At 39.7% G+C, this 26,495-nt stretch overlaps 1 protein-coding gene across 3 annotated transcripts in view; it reads left to right on the top strand.

The window, feature by feature from the left end:
• The window catches only part of FHOD3 (formin homology 2 domain containing 3), a gene marked incomplete at both ends in the record, with an annotated part of 399,092 nt that overhangs the window by 253,620 nt on the left and 118,977 nt on the right, over positions 1–26,495 (top strand). For all 3 annotated transcript variants that reach the window (XM_082304478.1, XM_082304477.1, XM_082304476.1), the window contains 2 exons: positions 17,292–17,403; positions 23,659–23,753. In XM_082304478.1, coding sequence (XP_082160604.1) covers positions 17,292–17,403; positions 23,659–23,753 — 207 coding nt within the window. The remainder of the gene's footprint in view (positions 1–17,291; positions 17,404–23,658; positions 23,754–26,495) is intronic.

Raw genomic sequence — 26,495 nt, 5'->3', positions numbered from 1 at the left:
ATTGTCTTGCAATTTATTTATGGTTTTGTCTGCATTAGTCTCAGGTGCCGGGGGGAAATCACCCAGGAGCCTGCTGAGGAATACTGCCTGGGCATGGATTTCAGAGAGCACGGCGAGCACAGCCTGGTACTACCCCCATGGCTGGGGAAGATGTGTTAGAAAATAGTTAAGCTGCAGCTGCTGGCTGCCTCTGTTTTTAAAAGTAGTTGTTGTACGTGGTTGCTTTTCTAGGGGGAACAAAATGCAAGCTTGCTTTTGGGCTGCAAATGTGAAGTATTTATTCCTGAAACTGTAGCAGATTTCAGCCTATGGCCTTTACTTCGTTGCTAGATTAATCTTGCTCATCCCCATACGTTACATTGCCTTTCAGCCTTTGCTCTACCATCCTAAACAGGTGGGTATGAAAAGCTCTGGTAATGCCCACTTGTGGGAGGCTGTATAGGAGCTCAAAGGAAATATTCAGGTTTCAATTCAAGAGGAGACTTCAGAGCACAAGTTGTAGTTGGTTATGCTGAACTAGAGCAGCACTGGTCCTCCTATGAATTGTGCTGTGGATGTATGGGTTAGAAACAACATAACTCAGTAACGGGAAGGAGTTGTGGGACTTTCAGCTTGCAAAGATTTTTAGTTTGGCATTATGCATGCAGGCAGATCTGCTTTATTACTCAGAGGCAGTACACAGAGATCTCTGGCAGCAAGACTGAAATCCAGTCCCTTCCATGTTCTGAGGTCTTATTTTTCTGGTTAAAGCAGGGGACTGGCTATCAAGCCTCTTAATTTGCCCTATAGCATTGGGAAAACTATTATTATTATATATATATATTTATTATTCAGAGCCAAGAACTATACAACTAAATCCGTATGTGGACACCTGAAATATTCTTTCAGCTATCGTGAGACATTTTACTTTTATGAAAGGAAATGTGCCTATGCAGTACCTTGGAAAATTAAATGAATACTTTTTTTCTGTTATTTCCATGATCACTGTGGTAGTATCTTTCATGCCCTTCACACAGTAGCTCCATGATACTTCTCATCTCTTTTATGGAACTATTTAAGCGTTTAAGTAAATGTTCTTTGTCAAGTGCCGTGAGAGTCTACCATGAAGCGTTTTCTAAAAGCAGGAAAAATAACACCAAAAGTAAGAGGTCAGTGTGATTTTAGTACTCTCAATAAACTCACCTCTTCAAAAATTGTACTTTACTGAGCTGAAAGGGTCAAATCCGAATTACGTTTGCTTTTGGCTAAATCCATAGGAACCATTCCCATTGGGTATTACACAGCTACCGCAGTGCACTTCAGTTGAGCTTTCTGGGATACAAAGGATCATGTTCTGTAGCAGTTTATTTTACTGCTTTTGTGAACTGCTGCCCCTCGTTAGGGCATCACTGTATTTACTGATTTTGCCTGCAGTTACTCTTGACTTCAGAAGAAAGTGGAAGTAATCTGTTGTGGATACTTCAGGAAAAAAGAAAGGCTTGGGGTTTTTTTCTTCTCCTCTCTCTCCTTCTTTCTGTCTGTACTGCTCCCGAAGAACTGAAACAGCAGCCCAAAACTGATCTATGATGCAAGTCAAATCACTGCTGATTATGATCTCATGCTTCTGTGGGTTCAGCTCTTTGAATGACCATGGCAATTAGTTGGCTAAAAACTATACAAGTCCCAGATGCTGAATAATTCTCAAGTACTACATCTCAAATATGTTTCATTCTGACAATAATGAAACTGAAATGCACGTTAAATAATGCCACAATAAAGGCACATCCAGCTGTGCAGTGGTTTGGTCAAATGTGTTTAGTCCTCAGGTTCAGAGTAGGGCACTGAGAAGGGTCAAGTGAAGAGAAATCTGGGCTCTGCTGCGGTGCTAGCTGCTCCCCTGTCCTGGTCACCACTGCTGCAAACCTACCTGTAGCTTGGTAGCTATAGGCATATAGGAATATACAGGCATGTATTTGATTTCAGTCATTTCTTTATGTTGCTGTTTGGTATTGTTAGACTTGTGGCAAGAATGGTGACATTTCAGGTGAGTTTGGAGCGTGCTCTGTGGTACTTCTGAGGCTCTGTTATCTCACTTGGGAGATAAGAAACCTGGTCGAGGCTCGTCTTTGAGCTGCACACGCAGCAGAGAGTTGTACATATACACATGTGTGAGCTCAGAAGCCCTGCGGGACCTGTCAGTTTTGGAAATGAGTTTCTGAGCCTTAAATACTTGTCATAGCCATGTTCTGAGTCTGCTGTATAGAAAACATGTTTCTAACCTTTTTGGTCTGCTGTCAAACTGGACCGAAAGTAAGGATTGCTGTCACTGTGGTACTGATGAGGAACTGAAACACGAATTCTGTGAGTCATAGGAGGTTCGTTAGCAAGCTGCTCAGTATTCTCTTAAGTACCTGGGAAAATTAAGTCACTTAAGCTACAATATCACAGTACCGTAATCCCAGACCACACCTGGTATGCAGAGAACTACTAGAATCTCATTGCATGAAAAGTTTGTCTTCAGGTGATTTGTGAACTGAAAAGTACATTTTGGGTATCTGGATGGGCATCTGAATCTTAATGCATGTAGGACTGCTCTGTTATACCGAAATCAGGTGACCACTGTGATCTGGTGAAAATAACGAGTGTTATGGATCTTTTTGCACCCTGATGTCCCTTTCAGTGTATGTGTGTTTGAGGGGGTGGTGTGGGTGTGTCAGGGAGAGACAGAAAATAAGTTGTAGGTGCCAGGCTTCGAAAACTGAAGAGTGCTTTAAAATAAAAATCCAGGAGTCTCCATTTTGTTATTCATGTTCTTGATATAGCTGTTATCATTTAGTCACATTTTATAATTTAGACATCGTCTTGGACAACTAGCTCTAGGTGGTTCTACAGGGAACCGGACAAGGTGACCCCCAGAGGTCCCTTCCAACCTCAACCGTTCTGTGATTCTGTGAATCACCCAAGGTTCCTCCTCCTTTTTCTGCTGTAGTGGTACCCACACACGTGTGCCTTATAGTATGAAGAAAATGGTAAAAGCCAGCTCTTTTTTATGAATTGTAGCAAAGAAATTGACTTCTGGTCAAACTAGAGTTGGGATCTGGACGTGGTGATTAATCTGGACATCAGAGTCGTCTCAAGGACGTTGATGAAGCTGAAGTTGACATTATCTAGCCTGCAAACCTTTGGAATACAAATGAACATGAATGTGATTAGAGTGAACCCCAACTTGGGCTTGGGGAGCCATTCCCACATGACCAGGAGGAGTGCTGTATAGAAACACTCCCATTTTTATTACCCAAGCAGGAGTCTTTGCACCTCTTTCTCCTTTCTGTGATTCAAGACCAAGCATACATCTTTTCAGTTTGTACGTTTGTTTAACTTGCTGTAAAATTGAGGGTGGATGTTACCAGTTTGGTTGATACAAGTCAGAAGAAGGAGGCAGCTTGAGAGAGAGGACTTAGATTATCTCCTTGAAGACTGAACTTTGTATCTCTTCCAAAGTAGCTAGTTATCCCTGTGGTATGAGAATACTGTTGCCTGCCATAATAACATCATATAATCTTGCCATTCTTCAGCTGTATGCAGAAGTTGCATACCTGCTAGCATTTATGAAAACCAAAATTTAAAGTATCTTCATCTCTGTCCTCTTTCAATGAAGGAGGGAGTTAGAATAATGTGAAATTGCTAGGGCTGTGTAATTCAGCAGTGCCTTAGCTGATATGCAGTGACTTGTGTCCCCATAAATCAGGTTTCTAAATGCTAGCTGTGTGGAAGATGCTGCCACTCAGCTCAGAAACCCACCACACGGGAAGCTGGGAATGTGTCTGGGCTCAGTTACGTTTTTGGTTTCATCATGGGAGTCCTGTGGATGTAGAAAAAAGCATCTGAACTATACTGATGATGTGAATTAGCTTTGAGGATAGCCACCTTTTCCAGACTTGGGAAAGCTGTGACAAATAGGTGATTGCTGGAGAAATGTGACTGCTTCCATTATGTTTAGATGCTCCTCAAAAAGCAGCTTTATTCATTAACTTTATTTGGCAAGGTGTACAAAGGTAAATAAATGGGTCTGGTTTTGCAGTCAGACCACAGCTTCTGGGTTCCTTTTTGTGCCTGATAATATTCAGAAGTTTGAGAATAGAGAAAAATCTTCAGTCTATACATACAGTGAAATACTAGTACTCTTACCATTCCAGTAATAAGTGGAATATATACATATATATCTCCTTTCTCTAGTTTTATTTTATTAGTTATTCTTTCAAGAGGAGTTTGTGATGGGTTTGTTCCATGGTTTTATGTATGATATTTGTTCTTTCAACAGTTTTATTGTTTCAGTAGTTCAAACCACTGTAAGTTGCTTTTTAGGGTGCCTAAAAAGGATAACCTGTTAACAATTATTTGCTTAAGAAAGATGTTGCAATAGATAATATATTATAGTTCGAACTCTTTATTAAGACACTATCTTTGACCACTTCCACATGTTTTATACATAGGTTGTTTTGATTTTGAGTTTTTACTGTTGAAGTGTTGTCTGTGAGATTGTCCAGTGTCAGGAAAGGACTGCCAACCATATCATTAAACTTACAGGGGTTTTCAGGTGAAGTTATTTAAACCCAGCCATAGTTTTGGTATTTAATATGAGTGCTTTTTAATGGAACTGTTGAAAGAACAAATTTCACGTGCGTAAAACCACAGAATAATAACAAGAGTAGTTTTCCACTGTACTTGCAGACTCAAATAGTTTTTTCCCCTAGGGCCCTTGAACTCAACCTTGATATTATTTAAACAGGACATCGCCAAGGCCACTAACTCTAGCAAGATGTTTCATGAGCAGTAGAACTAATGAAGCAATTTCTTATGTTTGTTCTCCTCCTTCCTTGCTTTTTCCTTCCCATCCCACATGCTCCCGGTACCATCAGTTCTGCCGTGTATCCCATGCCTGTCTTTGGTACGGCTGGCAGCCTGCGGTGTGACTGGTGGAAGGCTTCATGAGGACTGATTTTCTAGCTGGCTTCCTTTCAAAATGGCTGGAAACTTCCTTCTCTCTGATGAGAATGCTGACTTGGGGGTCTTTTGTAGTGCAGTTTTCAGTTTGAGTAGGAACATGGCTCAAACTGTCAAATATGACTGAATTCAGTGGGCAGATCCCATCGTTAGAGGGAAGAGTTAGTCTACAAGTGGACAGTGGGAGGGACAGCACAGCTCTCTAAGGAAACAAGGGTGAGAAGGGAGTGATCCTCGTGACTGTCGTGTGTATGAGTGGGTTTAATTTTGCAAGGAGGCTCTGAGAGAAGGTACTCTGATAGTTTCCTTATTTCTCTGTTTTCCTCTGACTTCGACCATAATTCGGCAGAGCCACACAATTTATTGGTGATGACTTTCACATGCAGGGACAGGGTCACCTCTGAGCTCCACATGAGCCGTTCTGTGCATTGGCCAGGAGGAAAACTAACTTCATGAAGATGCTGCAGTTTTGAGATGCTGCTTTGTACACAGTTCCCATATCAAACATACTGCAGGTCTGAAGCTTGTGAAGCACTCTGCTGGTGTTGTGAAGAAAGTCTTTTTTGCATCCCCTATAGGCCAGCCTGTATAAATAAGAGGTCTGGCTACAGTAGGAAGTGGGTCTCAGAAGAAAGTGGTTTGATATGGAAAACTGATGTGGAGCAAGTGGATTTCCTCCTACATAGTTTCTAATCACTCATGAAAATGTTACAGTAGTGATTTGATCTTAAATCTAAAGCCTGCATTTGGAATTAAAAATATTTCTGAAAACACACATTAGTCAGATATTTATTTGGAGGCTTAAAAAAGGGAAATAAGATGCAATGTTGCATCTTCTATTTGCTGTTTAAATTCACAGTACTTCAGCTTTCCCATTTGTGAAACGTGGTGAATTGCTGCCCGCTTCAAAGAACTGTTGCATGACTTGATTAATTGTAGATGGCTTTCAGATCCTTAAATGCAAAGCATGAGATAAGTAACACATCAGTAACTTACCTTAGTATTTTGAAGTATTAACAAGTTATCTAATCCCTTCTCTCTTCAAAATTGATTGCCTTTTGTCTTGAGTGCAGTGACATTGTATTACATTAGATGCCTTCACAAACCAAGATGTCACTCAGCCAAATAACTAAAGCTAGAATAGTGTGATATGAAGGGGATTTTGGAAAGGGGAGTGAAGAGAAAGTCCTGTCTGCAATTAAGTTTATAAAAACCCTTTTCCTCTCGCCGTTTTTTTGGAACACGGCTAAGGAAATATCAGCTTGGCCCTGCCCAAGGAAAAGAAGTTGCTGAAACTGCCATTCTCCCAAACCTTTCCTGTTGCCAGGGGTTCAGCCCAGTCACCATCTGCTGAGGACAGCGTAGTTCAAGGCTAACATCATACATCAATGTAGAGGGCTGGTGGGAAGGCTCAGCAGGCAACTTTTCTGTCGTTATGAGAAGGGAAAAAAAAAAAGGTGCCAAATGGCCTTAATTGTATTTCTCCTATGTAGGCACATACACCCCGTTCTTGTGATAGATTTTAGTTTGCAAATTCATCTATTATGTGGAATTCTAATTCCCTGTGTTTTCATATCTTGTTGCTTATTATCTACTTATCTTCCTGTTACCAAAACATGAAACATCCCTGTTATGTCTGTTGCTGAACAGATTATCAGGGTGGTGTTCAAGAGAGACAAGGTTATTTTTCATTCAGTCTGCTCATCAGAGATGCACATTTTATTTAATAGACATATGACTAATTCCAAAAGAACCCCTCTTGTTTAAAAAGTGGGACATACTCTTAAACTACTTTTACTGTGACCTATAGACCTTAGGGTCATGCATTTGCAGTAACTACCGAAAAATTGCCTAGTCAGACAGTATGTTTCCAGATGCTAAATTGCATTAGAATGACATTATACATGTCATAGTATTTTTTTTTTATTTTTGCATAAGGATAGTTTAGTATGTGCCCAGCGAAGGTTATGTTATCTAATGAAAGGAACAGGCTTTACTAGACAATCTTACTCTATGATCCTTAACATGAAAATGCTCAAAAACCCTTGCTATATATAAACAATTTGAGGTGCATGTTTGTGGAAGAAAAAAGAGAAGAAAAATGTCTGTTCTTTATCAAAAGCTGTTTGATAGCATATTACATGCTAGCATGAGTTTTACCAGAAATTGCGTTTCACGTTACTGTCATTTCTCTCAAGCTAAGTGTTTTATACCTTATCTAAGATAATATAATCACAATCCTTACCCAGATGCAGAAGGCAGGTCTAGATCTACTGACGGTGTTCATTTGGCTGGAGCCCTAGAAGATACCAGTGTTTGGGAAGGGTTAATAAAAGCATCAACAGGTTGAATATGATGAAACTGCACAATTTGAAGAGAGAAAGAAAAGAAAATCTTAGTGTAAATCTTTACAAGTGAAGCATAATTCCTGTTTTGGACACAGGCTCATGGCAAATTTCCAGTGAAATATTTTTGTTTTGTGTTTTGCAATGGAAAAAGCTAAAAATTTAATTGAAACCAAACCCTTCTGTTTCAGCAATTTCTGAAAGAGCAAAAGAGAAAGACGCTCAAAACTGGGGAATACCTAATAGCTCTGTGGTTGGGGCCCTTGACAAAGGTGTGATGACACCATCTCAAGAGTCACCTGAGACTAAAGAAGTTTGATCCTTTAATGTCCTGTAATTTCCGTGTCCTGTCTGGTCCTTCTTTCTGGCTGAATAATTATATGTAATTTTCACACAATAAACAGTTCTCACAGGAGAAACCAAGGGGATCAGTCTGGTGGTAGGGGTAGAAAACAAGAAAAGACTTCTCTCACTTTGTGTTTTGTCCTGCGAAGCTGTGAATGGTCTTCCATTCATCCTGTCATAAAACAAAGAAAAACATCTTTGTAGACTATTTCACGGGATGAGAAAGTCACTTCCCCGCCTCATGGGAAGATCGTCATTGGTATTCCGAAAGGAGGAGAGGGGAACATTCAAAAAAACCCTGTAACACCGCCTGTCTTATTCCAGGATCTGCAGCACTTCAATTTTTAAACTATGTCTGTGTGACTTGATGATTGCTGCATGAGAAATGTAGCTACATCGTTAGTTCATTACAAATGGCTTAATACAGGGTCGATTTCTACCCCCAATGTATTCTTTTAAAGCTTCCATCAGAATTGCCTGTATTCATCTGAGAGCTGCTTTGGCCTATAATATGCTTTGATTTGTTGTATGAATTGCCTGCTTCTGTGTACAGATTTTTTTCATTTTTCCCCCTTCTGCTTCTGGACCATGATTTATGATGTAAATAATCATTTCCAGGCATGAGCCTTTTTTTTCCCTGTTGACCAATCACTAATCACTACTTGCTCATCCCTGTGTTTTGTCGGTAAGCCAGATGAATTTCTTTTTAATGGCCTTCTTTCTCTTCATGTCAGAAATCTCACCGCAGATAAATGACAGATACACACCACATATGTAACAGTGCTCAGACCTTATAATCATTATCCAGTACGTTTACAAAGTTCTGAGAAGTTTCATTTTAAGAATAGTAAATGCATGCATTTCTCCGCCATCCCTAGCATTACATGCTCTGCAGAGAGAAAAGCTTAGAGGAACATTCAGAATTCAAAGGCTGTTGTTTAATTGATAATTTTTTAGCTTTTCACATCTAAGCATATAGGACTTTTCATCTCGATCTAACTCACCTTTCTGCAATGTCTGCACGTTCAGTCCTGAGTCTGCAAAGCACTTAACAACAGTTAATTTGCCTTATTTAAGCATCCCTCTTTGAAGACTTGAGCGAAAATGGCTGAATATCAAAATGGGGTCTAGCATTATTTTAATATATGCCAAGTAATAAAAATTCCAATGCTTAAAATAGACATGGCATCATGCACATTCTTATTTGTGTTACTGGTGTATCAGCCCACAGATACATAGATCATTTAATAGTCACAGTCTTAACGAAATAAAATGCCTGAGTGTACACAGTATTCAGTACCTAGAATGAGGTATTTACATAGTTTATGCATACTGTATTTAACTGTTGCTTCTCGTGCATCTCAGCTGTGTGATACCTCCACGTGCCCTGCGCGCACCCTATGGCTTGGGCAGTTGTTGCCTCTCTGATAACAAAGTGGAGAAATTAGCCTGTCTTCATTGCAGCCTTGAAAGCAGCTTTTAAGGCCCCAGCACATACAAACTCTTTCTCCCTTCTAGAGGAGGGTGATTGCACTCGTTTGAGAAGATTTGTGGTATTCCATAGGTTATTTAGGCTTTTAGATTTTTCATCGTTCTCCTTAAAAGAGTTGCTACCTCAAAGTTTAGATGGAAAATTAAGCTGACTAGAAACACTTGGCTCAGGTGATGCAGAAGGATCTTATTCTTCTGATCATTCTGGCATTCAGGAACTATGAATAGAAAGGGACTGGATTACTAAATAGAGTTGTCATCCCTTTTGGAATGAAGTAATTGACCTCAAATGCCGGTTTTGGAGAAGAGACTCAGAGAATAGAAAGGGCTTGGTTTGTTTCTTTGTTCTGTAAGGCATTTGCAAAGCCTAGTAATGGGGTTTCTAAATGTTTTACCCCCTGGTATCTTTCTCCTTGTTTGACACCCCTACACCCCCATCCTGATGTATTCTTGTCTGGATTACATAAACACTGTACAACATACTTACAAAGCTACTTACTGTTGCTGTAGACATTACGGTTCCTTCCCATGTATAGTCACACCTGCATACTTCTGAGAGAGCTGGTGTCTAGCCATCGTATCAGAGGTGGCTCTCCCTGCTTGTGCACCCAGTGCTGGCTGGCTGAAATCAGTACCAGTCGGTTTTCTGCTGTGCAGATGTGAGAAAGGCCCAGTGAGGTGCTGGCTGCAGTGGAGACATCCTTGTTGCATAAATATGGGTGAACAGCTTGTGAAATACTGAAAAGACATTGTTCCAGAGATTTGTGAAAATTAACATTTATTAGAAAATACTGGGATGTTATATGTGTCAGGTAAATTACGTTTCTAAAAGACTGGCTACAGATATGCGTCCGTGGCAAAGGGCTTTCGTATGTCAAGTATGCACATACCCGACACAGACTACCTGACTGAGAAATAAGATCAGCCTCCTGCTTTGTACACATCCTGGTTTATGGGCTGTAAATACCTTAATTTCTATTGAAGTTGTGCTACGCAAAGGGATGCCAACATAGGATTATCCAGTTGTCCTTCCTCCTCATCATCTGTTTTCAGTATTAGATTTCTGATTTCAATAGGTTTTCAAGATTATATGTTTCTCTGAGAGCAAGGGCAGAAGCGTTCCAGGTGCATTTTTATGTTTTAGGGAAAGAAAGCGAACAAACTGGCCAGGTTCTGGGATCTGCCACAAAATACAGACACCTTATGCCAGAGCACTAGTAAGATAAGATTGCATTGTGTAGTGGTTAGAGGCAAACCTTCTTTCATATGGAACAGACAGATAATTGCCCATATCCAGTAATACTGAAGTTGAAGCACAATCCTGAGGCTTTTAGTACCATGTAAACCAACAGTAAAATAGTAAACTAGTAGCAAACAAGTAGATAGAGAAAACAAGGTTTTCTTCTAGTACATATATTTTTCTAATATATGTACTAGTCTCTTTGTATACGTGGAAGCGCGTGTGTGTATACATTTATATATCTGTAGTTTTACCAGGTGCTGAAGGAGCTGTTTGACCTATTAGCAACAACAAATATGGCAGGAAACCAAAGAGCTGGATACAAACTCTGGTTGAATCCCAAATTATAATTTGGAAATGTTAGAAGATCTTTTTCATCACTGCTCCACTATGGAGCTTTTTCTTTTCTTTTTTCTTTTCAGTTTTATCCTTACCCATCTCATGAGATTCATCCCGAGACATGTAAGCCAAAGCTATGCTTTGGTCCGACTCCCCTGTCCGAACAGGGGTAACAGGCTGAGAACAACAGATATAGAAATATATGGAACATGTAATGTTGCAAGAAATCCTAGAACCTCAATGTTTTTTTCTTTATGTACATCTAACTTCTTGATAGATAAAGTAAACATGTCCTGTACTTATTTTTGATGGCTTGGCAGAAATGGTACAAGCTCAAGGTGAATGTTGTTAGGACTAAATTTTCTCATGGCAGGTTTCAACTGGCTTTTTTTGTACATCTTCCTTTTCTGTCTTTTGTCTTCTTTTGCCTGTGATTCTCCCTTGAAAAATACCCTTTAAGGGTATTGAGTCCTGGTAACTCTTCTTAAAAATCAGGAAAAATTATAGATAATTTTTCCAGCACCACGCCATTTAATTCTGCCTACTCATTCTGAATAAGCGAATATGAACAAGAGTTAGTAGTGTGTCCTTGTGTCGAAGAAGGCTAACTGCATCTGGGGTGGGGTTGGTGGGGCCACCAAGTTGAAGACATGCCGCTCCCTGTTTGGTGCTGATAAGGCTGCATTGAGGGTTCAGGGGTCCTGTTTTGGGCTCCTCAGTACAAGATAGATATTTACCTACTGGAGCAAGTCCAGTGGGGCTTCACTGCGATGGTTGGGGGGAGAGCACATGATATATGAGGAAGAGGGAATTGGGTTTGTTCACCTAAGATGAGAAGGCGAGCGGTGTGAGGTCCCTTCCAACTTAAATTATTCTAAGAGTCTCTTAAGGTCAATATTTATATTTCCTTTTCCTTGCTTACTACAAAGGAAAATATATTATTATAAGTTATAATATTATATGTTGTTTTATATATATGCAATAGATATTCTGTATTTTATTTTTTTATAGAAATATAAAATCTTCCATTCCAGGAAGATCTTTCCTTCTCTTGTGAACAGAGGGTGATTTTATCCCCTTGTGAAATGTGAAACTGAGCCTCGTTGCAGGTGCTGGCTGTTCCGCAGCACTAGATCTGAAGTTGGAGGCATCTTTGCACCCCACAAGAAAGAAGGGTTTCAGCTTTCTGTGCACCTCTCACCGGCGGGTTGGATACTCGTTGCACTGCATGTTTCTTTAGCTGCAGCTCTGCCTGGCTGTGTCATATCAACACAATGAGTCCACGCTTGGATTAGGCCTCGGAGGATTTGGTCGTAGTAAATCTTTATTTAAAAATCCAATGCCCATTTTTCCTTTAAATTTGAGTAATGTAAATCTAAAGCAACTACATTGCCCTGAGTGAAATATTAAGTTTTTAGTCAGTTTTGGTTTCACTTTCTTCCTTTTTTAAAGAAAAAAAAAAGTATCCTACATTTTAAAAACTGAACTTTGCAACTATTGCTTTGGTCTCTAAGTCGATGAACTTTCTGACAATGTTCTCTGTAAAGGCTTAAGCCTTTCCTGGCAAGTGATTAACAACTGGGACAAGCCCTTCCATGAGACATGAGTTTTGCAGCATGTTGTGTGGTCTGTTTGGCTGAGTCTGTAACACATTTCCGATTGTCTAAATATAAAGAGATAAAAAGGAAAGGGACTGCCAAACTCCACTCTATAACGTAAAGTGAGTCAGAGGGAAAAGGTTTATAATTTTTCTTCTTCATTTTACATTGCTGGCTATATCTTATCTTTAGCCAGAAGATGCTAACATCATTTTGTCTCTATAAATTGGCTTGCATGTGATACAAAAATGCAATATGACTTTTTTTTCTAACTTAGTAAAAGTTTTGATATTTCGGTGCTATGAAATTAAAGAACCCTGATTTAATCTCAGAACTGTTAAAACATGACTTTACTGAGCCAGTGGGTGTGTATATTGCCTCAGTGAGCCATCTTTTTAAACTAAGCAGTAATATTTAGGGTGGAAATTGGGAATGAATCGCAACAACCTATGTTTGCAAAGTGATGGCAGCAGGGCTTGCTTTTCTGAGCTGGCACAAACGTATTTCTACCTCTTTTATCGTTCTTACGACATCTAGTCCTGTTTGAGCTAATAGTGTGATTGCCCTGTGGATTTTAACAGAACTGCATCTCTGTTGAAACTGATTCAGAAAGCAGTTGTGTCCATCTTCGCTACTGAACGAAAGCCCAGTAAATCCCAGAAACAGCCTTAAAAGCCTTCATGAAGTTTTTAAGTGATTCAAATGACTAGTGATTCACCTACTCAAAATATGAAACTTGTTTCTATTGCTCCCATTGCTGTGCCGTCTGGGTGATGTGGAAAAAAAAGATACCAGTGACTGGCAAAAACTTTCATGGCTTCACAGAAGGAAGCAAGAAAGTCCATGAATTGCTGCTCTTTTTTCCTGTTAAGCAATCTCCCAGTTTTGAGATTTACAGTTATTTTATTTGCAATGTAGCTCTCTACTATTTAAATAATTGAAAAGGCATGCCCTGAAAACACATTTTATAATTCAGTCACGAAGATATTAGCATCTCCCACTTTGATAATCATCATAGTTAATCACAAATGAAAACTTTCTGAACAGCTCTGGTATTTTGAAAGTTGTGAAACAGTCATTCTTGGTCTTGGTTGAAATGCTTCCCATTGCGATACCCGACAGCTAACGTGTCAGCAGCAGCATGTGTGAGCTGCTACAGTCACGTGGGGATCATTTAACAGGTAGGTCATCACGTTGGAGGCCACGTTAAGAAATTATGCCATTCTTCACATGGGTCTTGGCAGCAAGTATCCCTGGAACAGATGTTTCAGAGACTTCTTGGTGCCATAGTGGATAATGAGAGTTGATTTTAGTGTGAACATGTCAGGCACTGGACTGTCCTCGTGTCTGGGGGGCAACAGGCTCGCAGATGTCTTGGAAGGCCTTTGACTGGCTGAAGACTTCAGTTTCCAGGGGGTAGTGCAGCTGCTTGAAGACTGCCTGCTTCTGTTAAGAAGCACTATTAAAGCAGTATTAAAAAGCCCCATTGTAGGATGTGTGCAAAGGTTGTGTGGGTCACAGGTAACTAGTAAGTCCCTGGTGTAGGGATTGTGCAGCTTAGTCTAGGACTGCAGTGTTTTGGTTTTGTACTTGCCTAAGGCTCCAAAGCAGCATGCAGGCTTAAAAGGGGTCTCAAATGCCATTTTCTGTTGAGCAGGAAACAGCGTGTTTTAAACGCAGTTTTTCTCAAAACTAGTGGCTGTGCTGACTACCAGCAGAAAGGTATGTACCTGGTATGTGTCTTCACCTACAGACACCTCCACTTCCCAGGGCTGATTTACTATTTTACTAGCCAGGGGAAGTTTAGGTTGGATATTAGGAAAAACTTCTTCACCGAAAGGGTAGTCAAACGTTGGAACAGGCTGCCCAGGGAAGTGGTTGAGTCTCCATCCCTGGAGGTATTTAAAGAACAGATAGATGTGGTGCTCGAGGACAGGGTATAGTGATGGACTTGGCAAGTGATAAGTTAACGGTTGGACTCGATGATCTTAAGAGTCTTTTCCAACCTTAACGATTCTGTGATTTTGTGAGGAGTTGGATAAGCCCTGAAAATTTGCAGGTTGAGGAACTGAACTTACAATGTCCTTCTACTAGCTAAATGGCAAGCAAAACATAGCTTTTCTAATCACTCCCTTTCTCCAGGACTGTTTCTGGATGGTATTTATTCTTTATGCTGTTGTCTGTTAGCTTGTTAAGCACAGGACGTTGACACCTGCAGACAGCACCCAAATAATCAGCTGGCTTGAGTCTTGGTCTGCTGAGTCTGCAGCATGCTGCCCTGAGGCTTTACAAGGTTTGCAGCATGGCAGATGCAAGGTGCACAGGGACTAGCTCCGTATTACCGCAGCTGCCATAGCAGTTAGAGCAAAGGCATGGCAGAAGGTCCTTCTTACTTTCTGGAAGAAAAACAGGTTTGCAAAAAATAGACATAAGCCTGGTGTGTCCCCCACTGATTGCTGTCAAACAGAAACGTAAGGGAACTTTGCCATTGAGTACTTACGTGTAAATGCATCCCTTTGTCACCATGTGGCCAAGCCTTGAGGTTTTAAGGACCATCAAAAGTAATATCCAAGATTTCCTTTCTAGGGAAAGGATCCTGATCAGATTAGTAGGGAGTACACAGGTGGTTATCTGGGAAGTATGTTAATGCTAGAATTGTTTGCAGTAATCTGGTAACTCCTGTTTTGTGAAGTAACTTTACAAAACAAGTGGAAACGTGTTGGAAATTCTTACAATATGTCTACTAAACAATTGAACTTGATTGCTAAGGGAAATGTCATTGCAGAGCAGAAACTGTGGTAGTGACCTGCCAGGCGAATACACAGATGTCCAGTGCAATTGTGAGGAAGTTATTTATTGGTGTATCAGCAGTGCCTTTCCAAGGAATGATTATGCTGTGTGTCATCGGATTTCAATTTCCTTTAATTTGACTACCCCATGTACCTGTGGAGTATCACTGCAGCAGTAAAACTGCAAATTAGGCTAACCAGGCATCTTAAGGGACCTGGTCAGGTTTGTCACTGGGATTTCCTGGCTATTCCTAAAAATAACTGATTCAATGATACATCAAGTCTGAAAGAGGCTAGATTCAACAACAGAAGATTTTACATTGCTAGGTAGTATCATTGCAGTGTATTAAGCTCAATTCACCAGGAGTGGGTAAAACCCAAGAAGCTAGGGAGATACCTGGGTCACTATTCACACTACATGTGGTGTTTATAGCAGTAAGCTGCAACCTGCATTTTAGCTTATTATCTTAATGTGAGCTCTAGTTCTTCTCTGTGAGTGGCAATGTGAACTCAGTAGCTTGAGTTGATGCCTGTTGTACTTGCAGTCTTTTTTAGACTATGGACACAGTTGCTGTCTTTGAGTGCATCTATAAAATGATTAACAGCGATTCTTTGCCTCTTAGGAGAGTTGTCTTGTGAGGACTAGAAAAAATGAAGGAATGAGAATGAGCTAATACTGACAGAAACTATATATATATAGAACTGACAGAATATATATATACTGACAGAAATTATATATATATATATACACACACACGTATATCTCCTTGAAACAGTTCAGCAGTACAGTATAATGATTTTTTTTTTTTTTTTCCCCTTTCCCCCTGGGTGAGACATTTTAATGACCAGGCTGTTATGTTTCGGAGTGCCTACCAACTTAATGTAATGAGACACAGACAGGGATTTTCTGGAGCGTGGCTTATCTCTACATGAATGCATCCTAAAGTAGGTTTAGAAATCTGTCAATGGCGAAGGAGAGAGTAATGACCACATTACTGTAGCTGTCTTTTTAAAAATCTTACACGCTGTTGGATAGATTTGTTGCAGAACAAGCTAGCAGAAAAATACAGTAAACTTCAAAATACCTGTTTTTCCGGAGCTTGATTCAATTGCATTGGATAGGAAATTGTGTTTCTGGGACCAGCATTGTATCACCTTTTATTTGGCTTTAAATCCATGATTTAGATTGAGGATATAACAGATTTGACCTAGAATCAATTCTGCTAGTAAAAGTCCTCTCAGCTGGGCATGTGGAGCCCTGCCTATTAAAAAGTCAGCCTCTTTCGCATCTCCTTTTATTAAAAACTCCAAATATTCCCTTAAGTAAAGAGGGTTTTTTTTCACATACCTGATCATGCCAAGCAAGTCTCTGAAAATTCTTACTCAGCGCTTTGAAAATTGTCTAATAGGCAAATGGTCCTCTCTGGAAATGGGAGAGCTGTGATGAAACTGATAGAGTTTGGCTATTGATTTCCAGTAGGTCTGTTATACTGATGTCAAGTCTTTGCTGAATTCACATTCCTGGGGATGTTCAAGAATTAGTTAGAAAACTTAGAGGCAGAAAGCTCAGTTCCAGTAAATCACACATTTTGTGACAGGGTGGGATAGTTGGAGACTAAACACACTTTCTCCCAAGTTGTCTAAATAGTGAATATTGATGTATTTTATTATTTAAGCATTAAATATTGACATCAGAGAAAAGAAAAAAGCACGAAGAGAAAATCATCCCATCGTACAGCAATTTGACAGCATTAAAAGCTCACAGTGAGAGGGGGAAATAAATGTTGTGTTGAGAAACAGGAATATATGCGTTCCTAGCTCAGTAGATTCTGTATACATCAGGGTTTGGACGACAATGTTGGGGATATGCATAGGTGCGTGCATAGGTGGGATGTTCAACCTTTTATTACATGTGGCAGCATTAAGCTTTCATGTGGATTCATTGACTATTGAGACTTTCCTAGGAGAGCATTGTCCAGTGAATGAAATTTTCAGCCAACTGGCTACCTTTCATTTTTTCAATCCTGGCGCAGCTTAATCTCCTCCGTTCATGTGTTACTACCAGATCTGAATTGCTGCGCTTGCGTCTTGCTCAGTGTCATGTAGCACATCTGGAAATGTTGTGGTTTGCTGAATGACAAGTCGCACTCTTTCCTTCCAGTTCCGCCTGGTGGTAAAGACAGCGCTGAAGCTGCTGCTGGTGTTCGTGGAGTATACCGAATCCAATGCACCGCTTTTAATCCAGGCAGTATCTACCGTTGATGAAAAGAGAGGTGAGTAGCCTTACTTGGGGGGTGCAAAATCCCAGCACTGCTGAGACGAGGGTGGCATTTCATCATTGATTCTGGTGGTTCTAGGGCTGCTGTCGTGATGCCTGCTTTGTGCGACATACCCTTCATTTCTTGATTAAAAGTGTATTTTAAAGTATTCACGCAATTTAAGATTGTTTTGAGGAATGAATTATAGCAGGAAAGTGAAAAGCCAAGGAACCCGGCTACCTCCCTGTGCACCGCAGTCGTTGCCCCTTCCCTGCACCCATGCACAGAGAGCCCCATTGCATCTTCCGACCTTGGAGGCTCCTCAGGCCAGGCCGTCTTTCCACTTCCTTCTGAGAAGCAGCAGTCTGATTTAGAAGAGAAAATGATATCTAATCAGCGTAATCCCTTTGAAGAGAAAGACGAGGTCAGTAATAGTACAGGCTTTATAGTAAAAGTAAAACCATCTGTTGTTACATTAAAATAAAGCCCTTGAGCAGTTATTATGCTATGAAATCTGTTACCCTTCAGGCTCATGAAAAATACTTGAATATGTATACGGTATTTTTTACAAATAAATAGAACAAAAATGGTTCTTTCTTGTTCTTCCCACAAAGCCATTGCTAAGCTCCCGGGGCATTCTCTCTTGATGCAAAACATTCCTTTGCCTCAAGGAGAGTTTTTGAGGCTGGGAGAGCCATTGTTGTGGTCTCAAACACATGGAGGTTGAAAGCACGATCTCCTCTGTGGAGCAACTGCCTCCATGCTGAACTTGTTTGAGCGACTTGATACGGTAAAAGTGAAACAAAAAAAGTTGGGGGATGGGGAGAAAGGTGGTGCCAGAAATAGGAGAAAGTAGCCAGGTTTTGCTTTCAGCTATCAGCATGAGTGTATTGAAAAGACCCCCCCAAAAAACCCAATTGTGTCTTATGGCAGGGGAGCAGACAGGGGCAATTCAAAACCATGTAACACTTTGAACAGTGGACTCTTCAGGTCAGCTTTCTGTTTTGAATTAAAACCAATAAACCTTACAATTCCATAAGCAGAAATGTAATTACGATATTCATGTAATTGTGAGCACTATGATTTATTTTTACAATCATCCTTAGTATTTCCTCAGCTCTCTGAACTCACTGGTATTCGCAACATGTTCAAATTGCCATCTGTTCACATGCTAGTAAACCTCATTAAAGAAAAAAAGTGAGCGAAAGGAGGACCCTAAACACACTACCATGCGCTGTGTATTCCCTTCTGTATCTGTAAAACAGCCTCAGGCAAACATTTACATGCCCCAAAGTAATAAAACAACTTCAGTAACAACAGAAAACATGTGAAAAAAAAGTAATGTGCGTAGTTAGATGGATACTTGTTAGGAGCATGAGGAGAGGGTTTATGGGAATTCTCATACCTGTGGGTTGGCGGATTGTCTCATGAACTCTTGCAAATAACTTAGTCCCAAATACCCAGTTTTCTTTCCTTTCTTTTTTTTTTTTTTTTTTTTTTTATTATTAAGCAGTTATGCTTAGCTACAAAAGAGATTTTTTTTTTTTCTTCCTTGTTTTAGACTTAGTTCCTTTTTTAGGTCATCAGTGTCATAGCCCTTCACTTCTAGCTGTGGATATGCTATGTTTTAATTTATATTTTGAAAATAGTGGCTTATAACTGAGGAGTACCTGTCTTTAATGACTGATTTAATGGAACAGAAATACAGAGGAAGAAAAAGCGATGTGCCTTTTCTTGAAACGTTGTCATAAATCTTGCAGGTATATAATTAAGTTTAGCACTGCTTTGAAAAAAGTCCAGTGTTTCATGTACATACAAGGTGATGAGATATGACATAATTCCTCAACATGTGTACCACACATGATTAACATAAAGAACCCCATAATAACTCAGCCTGGTTTCAAAGCGATCCCATCTGTGGTTTCTATGCAAGAATACATCCATATGCAAACTGAAGTACAGAGACCGCGGAAGTACCGGCTTTACTCTCAGATACAAGCAGACCGTAAGTGAACAACTGCATGGCCCTCATCATATAGGAAGTAGCTTCTAGTTATACTTCCATCTAGATCCCTCTTCCCCTGTCCTTTCTTGTTTCAGAGCCCCAGAGGAATTTGATCTCTTTTCAGTTTAAGCATACTGGGAGCGTGCGGGCTCTGGAGAGCAGAGCTGCCATTGCACTCTGCTGTCTGGGGCTGCTTTATCACGAGCATTTTTTAGGACAGAGATTAAAGCTCTGTGGCTGATCTGGACACTGTCGCATACCGTTTGTGAATCCTGACATCTTATTACATTATTCGTAAATGGCCCACATTATTAGTATCTCCACTTTTCCTGCCATTTCACCCATAGTTAGATATCCAGTAAAATAACGTAGGTATGATGGAAGGCTCTATCTTCACACATCTTTAAATAGCCAGGAATACAAGATGATGAGGTCTTTCCAAAAGCGTTAATATCTTTCCGTCCTATGGCAACTAGAGACAGGCAGTCTGTAAGTTGGTGACAGTCCTTATGTATGGTTCTGGCCTGATGCAAGGCTTTCCGTGATTTATACACAATGTGCATGTCCTGTGTAGTTGTGATGTCAGGATTCTGTGTAAGGTATTAATTTTTTTTTATTTTTTTTTTTCTGAAATTCATATGTCAAAACATTTAAAGGGGAAACTGAGAAAAGACTGAGACTTAAAGCAATGGGCCACATTATTCAATAGACTGTATTAATTTAATATAGGCTTAATTATTGTAACCCCATAGTTCTCCACGTGTTCATGCTCCGTGCGTGACTACTTGGAGTGCTGTAGTAGCATCAGGGTTGAGGCTCCAGCCTTCCTGTCAGAGTAGCCACGGTAATGAGCTGCTACCAGTGAGACGGCTGTGAAAGGCAGTCGAGCAGTTCTCGTTTCACCCATTAGAAGGCAGGAGAACACACACAAAACTCGACCTCTGCTGTTTTACTTTAGGGAGCCTGTTTCATCGCTCCCATCGGTTTTGCCCCGAGTCCTGCATGGAAGTCATAACCTTATGGGAACATCTTGGTCTGCTCCCAGGAGACTTGCTGGGATGCTACATCATCATTATTTAACATCATCATTCTTCTACATCATGATTGGGTGGAAGAGACAAGCTGGAAAGTAAATCTTTTTGAGAATTGGCAAGCGTAAATGATTAGACTTACTATTTTGAAAAATAAACTCTGTGATATACAAATGTTAAATGGATTTACGTTTTTTACTAGAAATACATATGCATTGCCAAACCTAGATTTGAGTTTACGTTTGTCAGGATTTGTTATATTCTGAGCATTACACAGAAAATGGAAGCTGTAGATTTTAGCCCTGCATAATAGTTTCCTCAAAGGTTCCTCTTCATCTGTAAATGGAGAGCTTTTAATATTCTCCACAATACAAATAGCCTTTTAAAGGAAAAGGGAAAATATACATCATGTTTTTCATATCTCTTGTATGAGCGTCATTATTTTACTACAGTAGCCAATGAGTTTAGAAAAGTCATCAATGTTTTTAGTGTATGATTTTCCAAGGTATCTTTCACAAAGTTTTTCTATGCAGCTTCAAAGGAGAAGTTTTTTCACCATCATCCTATATTAAAAAAATATTGCCATGAAAATTAGTTTTTTCGTGTAGACTCCAGCCTGTGGTCTCATCTTTAAGTGGTGACTCCCCACGACCAACATATTTGGAAATCCGAGCTCAGGGTATGAGAGTGGGTGAAAGCAGACACCTGCTCTAGATCTGCCCATATCCCACGCTGTCTGGATCATAGGTTGGAGACCATAGGCTCTCGTTATATATTAGCAGGGAATATTAACCCAGGTATAGTAATGCAGTAAGTTCATGGTGCAACTTCCATACCCGAACTGCCTTGTCCCCAGGTGGGTAGACGACCTTATGGCTATTTCCATGTTTACTCCTTGGCTGTTCGGCTTGAGATCATAATGAGGAAGATAGCGTTTGAAAAGAAAGGTTTAATCTGGTACAGATTGCAGTAGCTCTGTCAAAGTCATTGACAGTACTGCCTCCTCTTGATATTAGTTAGGGAATAGATGAAGAATTTCAAATTTAAGGCTGGATTTTGGATATTGCCTAAGTTTGATAGTAGCACCTTAATTAAAGCCTTTGAAAGATGGATGAGCTGTTACAAGGCTGCCTTACTAGTAAGTGTGCCTGATTAACGATTTTAAAAAATTGTATTCTGAAACAGAGAAGCAGCATGGCAAGAAGAAAATTATGTATCATCCTTGCAGGAACACAGCCACGCGATCCTGAAAATACTCTTTTTTGATAATGGAGAAGTATCAAGACATTCAGGCAAAAAAAAATCACACACCACGATGCTGTCTTTAAAAAACAAACCAGGATTGTTCCAATGAGACTAAAACCTGCCTGCAAAATAAAGGCATGTTTCTCAAGAACAATCACTGAATAATGCAGTATGGATTAAATAATTAATTTTTTATGTTGTTATCAAATCGCTTTTTTCCAAATGGCATTGTTATAAGTCAGACTTGCATGGTTTCCCCATTTTGTTTCTCTTTCTTATTTTCTTCCATTTTTATTTTTCACTGAAAACCACAGGAAGACATTTTTGTACTGAGGATATCATTCCTGCTGATCATATATCATTTGTGAGCCGAGTGAATTTGTTCCACATGTCTTTTGAACATGTACTGCACAAAATGTCTGGTAATATAGAAAATCTGGTAAAGAATTGTCTAGTGTATTTTCATTACAGCTGTGTATTTGAATTAGTTCTTAATTAGTAATGCACATAAATAAATTTGGAGAGCTGAGAGTGAATCCCTCCCTCCTTTGATTTTGCTTGAGATAAGGAAGCTCTGATTTATTATTCAGTAGGAAAGATCAGCGAATGTCTCAAAAAGAAGGGAAAAAGAAACAGGAGAAATATTGCTGTCTGTGTGTTACTTAATAGACAGGTTTTGCACACAGTGCACTGCCATTGCCTTGAAAACGGAGATCCTTGGTTAGCAGAGATTTGATGTCTGTGTAGCAGGATATATATATATATATAATATCAGCATGAATAAACAAGGGCCATTATCACTGTGAGAGTAATGCAGAGTTTTAACATTGGGGTCACTGATCAGTCAGCACCAGGTTGTGGTGATGAAACATCTGCATTTTACTGCCTGATTATACTCGAACTGTCGTCATCCCTGTAGTGTTTAGGGGATGCGAGCTGTTGGAACACTCTGCATTTTTCCCTCTGAAATTCAAAGACTCCTGCAGTTATGCTGGTGTAGTTGAATTGAGTATCTCGAAGTTAGGGTTAGCTTTCTGCTGCGTCCTCCTCGCCTTTAACTTTACTCCAAACAAAACACTGAATTATAGTCGTTCATTATTTACTTCAGTTTCCTAGATAAAATAGTTACGTGGGTTTTTTCTTTAGTAAACGCAACCATCTGCCTTTAGCCAAATGAAATAGGATGGCTTTACAAGGTACCTTCCACACAAGAGGTTATCTTGAGTCTGTCTGGCGTTGCCTGTCTGCCGTTTTTGGCACAATGACTCACTAAGCCACTTGGGTTTTGGCATCAGATAATCCTGCAAATGCAAATCAACATGCAAATCAAGCAAATACGTCATAACGAGAAGAACAACTTTTGACCTTGGTTAGTGGAAAAATGAGAGAAATGTATCTGAAAGTTCTGTAGAGGGGATTCTTATTAAAATAATTGGAGTAAGAACCACAGCAAAAATCTTTTCCCCTCATTGATCATTTCTTTTATCCAAGATACACAGCCTGTAATTTGAGAAATCTATGTTTCTCTGCTGCACTGTTTTGTCAACAGGACTTATCTTAATGCAGCATAACTCAGTAATATCACTCGGAATGTAAGCATCAAATGCACTGAGATTTATCTAAGCCAATGTGAACCTATGATAGGTGCGGTAAAATTCCTCCCACCTGATTTTACAAGTTCACTGTCAATCAAACTGGGCTAACAGAACTTCCTTCACCATCGAGGGAGAGAAATTGGTACCTCTGGGGAAAGTCCACCTGGCATATTTTAGATCCTTGCATTAGGATGCACTGTAGCTTTCACTGACTGTATTAACTTCACTCTTTGTGAAGCAGGGGAGACTGTCGAGGAAGCCAGAGATAACTGTCTTTCCTCTTGATCTTCCCCCTGGCCGCATCATTCCACCTTGTGCTACCTCTTGGATAAATGCTGATGCTATAGCTTTCCGTTTTGATCACCATCACCAATGGTTTCTGCTTTCCCTCTAGGAGCCAAGCAGTGGTCCAACATCATGGAGATCCTGGAGGAGAAGGATGGGGTTGATACCGAACTACTGGTTTACGCAATGACCTTGGTTAACAAGGTTTGTTTACTTTGTTGGCATAACTGGTGGAGATAATGTTAGTATTTTCAATTGTATAATGATCTTCCCTGTTGAGAATATACGACAAAGGAGACCTGTGCCAGAGAAGTTGCAGGACAAACTGTAATCAATCAGCATACTCTTGTTACTTGTGTTGCAGTCACCCAGAGGCAGCAGCTGGGAGCAGAATTGCTATTTTGCTAGATGCTGTGCGGAAGCGCGTTATGACACGGCTCCTCTCCCAACGCTGACAGCACGGTGCAAAACAAACCTCCACAAACTAAGTCAACGCATGATCCAAGGGGAGAAGGAAAGCAAGGGCTGGTGAAAAGATCACATGCTCACAAAGGCTTGCATTGTGCACAATTTTCTAGTTCAGATTGTTTAAATTTTTTTTTTACTGCAGACCAAATATGATGAATTTAACAGGTCTGAGTGCTAGTAAGAGTGTTTCTGCTTAAAAAAAACGAGGTTACATTTTTTCTTCTTTCCTTATATTTTTTGATGTCCTGTATTACAAGTAGTAGTTTTGCAGTAAAATCAAACGTTTTCCAAAGTACTCACTTGTGCTATGAGGAGGGAGAAAATGAAAGGCCTGTAAAAGTTAGAAATTTACTAGTGTACATTCCTTTAAAATTAGCATCTTGTCTTAAACAAATCTTAGGGTGACTAAAATTAAAAATGGATTTTTTAAAGAGCACCAAAGATCAACGTACTACTAGCAAATCAAAATAACTGTGTGTTTTATTATTATACTTAATAGGCCAGAGTGTTATGGACTATTATTATTCTTCATTATATTCATATTCATTTAAAGATCCTGAGTTTGTCGATGGAGGTCATAAATCAAGCTGCCAGCTTATTGTGCTTATGGCTACATGGTTGGGGCCATGGCTTGCTTTGGTGTTTTTTTGATAAAATATTTTCTTAATGGCAGATACCGTCCAGCAAAGATGCTTGAGAGGCACTAACCTCTCCTGGTTGACATCACTGATGTTACTGTGCTTTTACATAAAGCGACCCTTGCTCCTGCTTACGTGGTAGCAGGGATCCTCTTGACTTTAGAAGACCACCATATCTCACTGATGTACTCTTTGTGAAAGGCATCACCAGCTTTATATGTTTCTGTCTGTAGCTGCTATTAAAGCGAAAGCAACTAGATTTTAACGTCTCCCTTTTACACCTCGTCGTTTCAATGTACCAGTTCCTCTTTCTGAGATAATTATCTTCTTCATTTATGCAGTGGTAATCTACCTGGTGTTTGACTTCTTCAAAAATTTTGTTCTATGTTGACTCTTTTATTATCCTATAGTTGATTCCTTTAGTCTGAGTTTTTCACTGCATTTAAAGCTATTTTTAGGAGGAGGTAGTTCTTTAAAAACACACAAAAAGAAGCAGCGTCGCGCAGTCAAAGGAGCAAGGCAGTTATGAAGATCAAGGAAGAGAGGAATCCCACAATGCCACATGTATAATTATGATCTGGCTTATGGACAGCTTTATGATGTTTTTAATGGGATTTTTTTCATGATTATAGAGAAAACAGCAAGCAGCATGTCACAGTTGTAATTTTTTTCCCCCGCAGAGAATACAAAGAAGGCTCAGATGGTTTCAACTTCTCTAGGCGAGGAAATGTCAAAGTTTTCAGTGCAGACAGAGTCCTCACGAGGGATTTGTCTTAAGGAAGCATACTTCTACTCCTTTTTTTTTTCCATGTATACATTTACAGACTGTTTTCCTTCTTGCTCAAGACCAGAAAACACATCTGCCCAGACATAAGAATTGCCCCAATCCTTTTATCCTCTGCCTTTCTTTTGTTGATGTTTAACCAATTTACTTACACTAACATTTCATTAGGCCTCTCTTAATTTCGGGGGATTTAAGCATTGATGAATCTCTTAAATGAGATTGATCCCAATGCAGATACTTCTGGTTATATATAGTTCCAGTAGAACCTTTGTTATCTTCCTTTGGTTAGATCTGTTAGATCTTATTCTAATCTCTACTTTCTTCATTTTTGTTACTGAGGTCTGGATAGACTAAAGCCTTTGTGTTTCCTCTATATATAAAAAAAAAAACCGCTCATCAAATGCAGAAAGAAAATTCTGTGTTGCATTCAATTCACTTTATATTTACTTGCTATAAAACCTCTTCATTATTGAGATTACACTGGAAGCTTTGTAGTTGTAAGATTACTGTTGATTTTCTTTTTACCTGTATTTAATATTGCTTGTTCTCTCATACATTTTTTAAAAAAAAGGTAGATAAAATAATTATGAGGTATATAAAAATTAATACATTTTGGTATAGTAAAATTAAGCACTGAATGTTTTTTAGCAGGTCCAGTATAAGACTAGAATTTAAGCACCAGCTTCCCAGCCAGTGGTTACTAGTGGGAGCTTAGAGCACCACCCACCAGCAGTCCATCAGTTGTAGCTGAAAAAGTGCTGTTTCAGGCCAGTGTGGTGTTAAAACAGTGGCTGGCACATCGTTTTTTGGTGACCTGCCTTAAGAACATTGCAGCTGCCACCCTGGAGCAATCATCATCTCAAGTCCTTGACATCGGCCACACCAGATGTTTCAGAAGAAGTTGTGGTTCCTGGGAAAACACATACATGAGAGATGCTTCTTCCTATCCCAAAGCAATTGAAAACTTGGCTAATGCCCTTAAGCCTGTTTATTTACCATGTAGTGCTTTTCACTGTCGCATGTAGGATTTAGCTAATGCCTCTCAATCTAGTGCAT

Source organism: Platalea leucorodia (assembly GCF_965183815.1).
Source record: "Platalea leucorodia genome assembly, chromosome: 1".
In the NCBI taxonomy this organism is placed as follows: domain Eukaryota; kingdom Metazoa; phylum Chordata; class Aves; order Pelecaniformes; family Threskiornithidae; genus Platalea; species Platalea leucorodia.
Note: the sequence above shows the minus strand (reverse complement) of the source record. Positions and strands in the feature narration are given on the sequence as shown.